The 5,769-nt window shown below is 38.9% G+C and overlaps 1 protein-coding gene across 1 annotated transcript; it reads right to left on the bottom strand.

Moving 5' to 3' along the window:
• Positions 1-2,878: 2,878 nt before the first annotated feature.
• LOC103054197 (olfactory receptor 2G3-like) lies at positions 2,879-3,820 on the bottom strand. Its single transcript, XM_025173044.2, has one exon. The coding sequence runs from the start codon at positions 3,815-3,817 to the stop codon at positions 2,879-2,881; it is 939 nt and encodes a 312-aa protein (XP_025028812.1). The 5' UTR covers positions 3,818-3,820.
• Positions 3,821-5,769: the final 1,949 nt, after the last annotated feature.

A 5,769-nucleotide genomic window follows, 5' to 3' on the forward strand; every position in this document is an offset into this window, starting at 1 on the left:
TTATAGCTATACCACCCTTTTCATCTCCATGAACTTGTATGTAATTTAGTGATTGATTACTGCATAAGATCTCATATTTATAAAATTTATACTCAGAAAATTTTACCCTGTTCCTCAGCCATGAATGCTACTGAAGTCATATTTCTAGCAAATCTGCAGGAACAAGGGTCAGTAGCTTCAGTTTGATCTGGGACTTGCTTAGCACTCATCTCCCCTTCATTCTCAACTGGAAATTATCTGTAAACTTAACCATCTGTAAGAGTGCTGGTGACCACTTCCAGATCACGGCCATCTCAAACAAGCAGTTTCAATCTGTGAACAATGCTTCCGACAAACAGCGTGATGGGATGTCTTTTTCTTTTTAGCATTGCTATCCATGCTCATGAAATTATGGTTGATTTGGCTACCCAGTTAGCTAGTTCTGTGACACGTCAGTCATAGTCACCCGCACATCATCCAATGTGTGAATCAGGTCCATCATTTCAATGTGAGGCAGTACCCACCTGTTTCTTGGTCCTGCAGCCCTGCAGTTGCTGGGAATACAACAGCAGGTATCCTTTCATTCTCACCCCACTCACAATGTGTGGTGATGGAGAAGTAAGCTGTGCCCACTTTATCTTAACCATCTGCGGTGAAGTGTATGGTAATATTGGGCACCATCAATATGGTGCAAATGATATCCAAGGGTATCCAGTAGTTGAAGCAATCACATAGAGGAGATGCTGAATCCAACTTCCTCCACCACACTGAAGGGGTGGTCATCTAAAGTTTTGGCTTACCCAGATCCCTGACAGCTGCTTCAGTTTTCCCTCTGGTGATTTTACAGCAATACAGTCACTGGCATTCAATGGCCATTAAATAAAAATGCTTCGATATATCAAAAAGAAATTTAGAAATATGCTCAGATTTTTTAGAACCCTTTTGGTAATTTCCAGTTCTACAAGATGGTGTTTTATAGCAGCAAATACCTGCCTATTTAGACACAATGTTTATTGAATTTTATGTGGCTTATTCCCAGGTACAGTATATGCATATAACATCAGAGCTTAAAGAGACAAGTACAATGTTTGAATATTAACCAACTAGTGTTGCCAAGGAAGCCTTATGGAAATGGTGATGTAGCCAACAGGAATTGGCAGGTTTCAAGGAGATGAAGACTAATCTCACTGAGCCATGCAGAAAAAGTCAAACTGTTCAATAAATGAAATTGGTTATTTTTACCCACATTTATAAATCAGCCCCAAGCTTTCAACTAAAATATTCTATTACATACTTAATAGCAGATGCCCCAATCAAAGGTCTTTTTCCAGTATAAAGGTAGGAGAACTAAAGATTGCAACACTGGAGGGTTTCCCCCCCCTTATTTGAAAGCTCGAGCTGAATTTTCTTATATACTTTGTTTCAGTATACATGGGAAGAATGTTGGGGAAAATTGACACTAGATTATTTAGATTTGAGGCTTTTATTCTTGAAAAATGTAATGTACAAATCTTTGAAGGGGTGCTTCACTTTGATGAAGGCTTGAGCAAAATGCTCCCTTGAAATTGCTACATGAAGAAATGAGGCCTCCTCACTTCTGAATGTGATCATGCTGTTTCATTTTGTTCTGTCTCACAAAGTTTTGGTGAGTATAGCTGGAGAATGCAATGCTCTGCCTCTGCCAATATTACTTGCTCAAAGATTTGGGGAGCACTATGGGAGGACATGCCTTTTGTCTTCCCCAACATGCTCAGTCCACCTTTTGGAGAGCACTGATGGAGGACTTATTGTTTGCCTTCTTCAACACCACCCATCCAAGTTTTGATGAACTCTGATGGAAGAGATGCCTCTTGCCTCCTGTGGTACCACTCAACTGAAGCTTTAGTGAGCTTCATGCCAAGATGCACTGCTCAGCTCCTCCAGGGTTGTTCACCAAAAGCTTTTGTAAGCACTGTTGAGGAACACAACTTTACACCTTCTTCCATCTGCCCTCATCAAGACTGGAAGGGGTTGTAACACAGTTCTGCACCTACACAGAAGACTCGTCTGGCTTTGCATGTGATAAGAGAAGACAAGGAGAAACTTTGAAGCAGTACAAAGTGCTTATTTGAAGCAAATTGAATCACCTCTTTGCTTTGGTGAAGAGAACTGCATGTACTTATTTTAATAATGTGTACTTGTTCTAGAATAAAAAATAATGTTAAGAACAATTAGATTTTTTCCTTCCTTCTTTTAATTTTATGCTGCTGCTCTATCCATAAGGGGTACAATATATCTTTTGGAATATTCTATTTTTTTCATTTGGACAGGTTTCTCTCTGCCTTCCCACATTACCTGTGAATTAGGAATTTGCTGCTAAGAATGGAAGCTGTTGAAAACAAAGGAATGTCCAGACCCTGTAAAAGGGTGCTAGCATTCCCAATAAGAAGCATCAGATCCTCTGAAATTTACCCTGGAGATTAATTTTTTCTGAGGAAAAATGTTGCTTAGAGAATTGAACCTATTTTAGAATGCCTAAACAGGGCCTCTTTCTCTTTTCTTTCCTTCTCTGTCCAATTATTCCTTCTCTTCAACACATTTTACATCCTGTTTTTCTACTTCTTCCTTTTAGGAAGTATCATTCTGAATTCAGAATTATCTTCCTTTTGGACAAATGCAGCATTTGCATTCATAGGTTACATAGCATATAGTGAAAATTGGTCCCTCTTTTCTAGATTTTGGAATTGTATTCTTCTCCTCTCTTATGAAGATTATATCACATTCCTTAAAAGGGGAGAACAATCCCCAGCTACATGATTGTGTTGACTCATTTGCTGCTAAAACATTTTCATTTACTTCTTGCATTTATCAGATTGGTTGTCAAAAGCTAATACCGAAAAAAGCCTTCCAGTGAAAGGGCTCAGCATTTTAGTAATGCCAGTAGCTTCCTCAGAACATTCTTCACATCCTTGTTCCTCAGACTGTATATAATAGGGTTGAGCATGGGCATAATGATAGTGTAAAACAGAGCAATTACTTTGTCCCTGCCTTGGGAAGACCTGATCCTTGGTCGCATATACATGAAAATGGCTGTCCCATAGAATATGACAACTACCGTGAGGTGGGATGCACAGGTTGAGAATGCCTTGGCCCTTCCTTGAGCAGTTTGTATCTGTAGCACAGTTAGGAAAATGTAGGAGTAAGAAATGATAATCAACAAGAAGGGAATGAAGACTATGATCATGCTGAAGATGAACACAACCATTTCAGCAAGGGAAGTGTCAGTGCAAGCCAAAGACAGCACAGCGGGCACCTCACAAAAATAATGATTCAAGATATTGGGACCACAGAAAGGCAACTGAAAGGTGAAAATATTAATAACCATGGAGCTCATTAAGCTGCTACTCCAGCAAAAGACAGCCAGCTGGGTACAGAGCTTCCAGGTCATAATGGCTGCATAATGCAAAGGTTGGCAAATGGCCACATAGCGGTCATAAGCCATGACCCCGAGCAGGAAGCATTCGGTCATGCCAAATGCCAAAGAAAAATACATTTGGATCACACAGCCCCCAAATGAGATTGTCTTCCATCTGGTCATGAGGTTCAGCAGCATCTGGGGGACATTGGTGGAGATGTAAGAAATGTCCAGGAAGGAGAGATTAACAAGGAAAAAATACATGGGTGTATGAAGCTGAGGATTAACTCTGACAACAGAGATGATGGTGACATTCCCCAGCACCGTCAGGAGATAGCAACCTAGAAACACGAGAAAAAGGATCAGCTGCACCCTGGGTTGATTCGAGAACCCCAGAAATATGAACTCTGTCACAAATGTGTGGTTGATGTCCACCATGTTCATATTGCTTAACCTGTGGGATCAAGAGAAAGTATCAGCTTAGGTGAACTCAGTGATGCCTACCCAACACCTAGCCAAGTGACTTGCACTGCTCCTGGGCATCTGTGCTTATTGAAAGTAGAATTGCCACATGTCATGTCAATTGCAATATGTCATTTCCAAGATTCTTTTTCCAGAGTAGAATAGAAGAGCCTATCTTTCCAGTGAGGAGGGACCTGTATACATGTGCCAGTGATTGTGTCTGAAGCAGATACAACATTAAGTGGGTGTAAAATGTATTTAAGTCCCCAGATGAAATTTATTTACTTCTGGGATCCATAAATAAGAAACTGGATCCTGTTCTGAGTTTATCTAATATTGTTTTCCCTGTGCCAAAAGGCAGCAATCCTCCAACCCCTATCCAAGAATAAAGGGACACGAATCTAAATGGGATAGATGTCTGAGCAAGACATTTATGTAGTTATATTTATAGCAGAATACAATCACAGTAGTTAATGGCTCGATATCCATGCTAATCTCATAAAAATATATTCTGCCTAAGCATCCATTCATGACAGGAGTAATGCTTATGAATTAGGTTTAAAGCTGTTTGAGAGCAGCTGTACAAGGCATAATGTTTTCTTCTGATAAGAAAGGCACTCTTCAGGCAAGGAGGGAACTTTATTACAGCCTTAGACCAGTTTATAGATGTAAGATCCCTCATCATTCATAAATACAATATGGGAAGATCTAAAAAGCAACATAATATAATCAATATAAGAAAAAATTTAAAAGAACAAGAGGGAGGGAGGGAGGGAAGGAAGGAAGGAAGGAAGGAAGGAAGGAAGGAAGGAAGGAAGGAAGGAAGGAAGGAAGGAAGGAAGGTTGGTTTTTTTAAATAACACCCAACTGTACTGCATGACATTTGCTGCCATGTTCTCATAACTGCTAGACAAAATTCAGCCACTTTATAGGTAACAATGGGCCTATAATCTGCTAGGAGAAAAGAGACTTTATTTTAAAGTTCTTTTATGGGGGGTCCAATTAATACAGCTTGTAAATCTTTATAAGGCAGCTCTACCAGTAATGCTGAAAGCTAACACACTGCAGTGATTCCCCACTTGCAGAGCCATCCTTCACAAGCATAACCTTAACTTTTTTTCAAAATTGTCCAATTTAATGGCCATCAGTATGCAGTTTATAGTCTGTGTGCACAGCAGTTGATTTTAATTCATGCAATCTTATTTCACAATCTAATCTTTCATTTTTAAATGCTATAAGAGTTTTTGTTTCTTTTCTGCTAAAAAACAAATGAGCGTATCATGGAGACCTCTCTTGGACTGCCTTTCAGCAATCCTGAAATGAGGTTGGTTGAATGCTTCCAAATTCTAGTATTTTGTGAGAGGAAGAAAACCTCTCAGTGCCTTGTGCTTTATTTTATACACATTCTATAATGTTTTATACATTATATTCTATAATGTCTCCTCTTACTTCTTTCCCCTACTAAGCTAAAAGGCCTCAAACAGGGCAACCTTTTCTCATAGAGGAGAGCCCCTTTGGCAATCTTCTGCACTTTTTCTAACTCTTCTGAATTGGTTCAAAATGTGGTGACAAGAATTGCAGATGGTATTCAGAGTCACACTACAAGATATTTGATGATAATGGGCTTTTTATTTGCTTCTTTCTCTACTTTTCTTTTTCTACTTATGCCCAGCCTGAAATTTGCCTTTTTTAAACAAGTCATTGTTAAAAAAAATCACAATTAACTCACTGAATTAACTATAATGTCAAGTTCTGGTTAGCATAAAAGATTTTATATGGATAGATATAGGTATATAGATATAGGTATAAACACACACATACTGTATATGTGTATGTGTGTGCCTGTTTTCTCACTACCAGAGACCCCTTTTGTACTGAAGTACATGTCATTTACATACTTTCTTATACTGATGTACATGTTATTTACATACATA

Source organism: Python bivittatus, unplaced genomic scaffold, assembly GCF_059951505.1.
Source record: "Python bivittatus isolate LINGU-HERP-01145 unplaced genomic scaffold, Pbiv_v1 ctg000480_np1212, whole genome shotgun sequence".
NCBI lineage: Eukaryota > Metazoa > Chordata > Lepidosauria > Squamata > Pythonidae > Python > Python bivittatus.

Excerpts from the sequence above, each read along its gene's own strand:
- LOC103054197 (XM_025173044.2), bottom strand. The coding sequence starts at position 3,817 with ATGAACATGGTGGACATCAACCACACATTTGTGACAGAGTTCATATTT.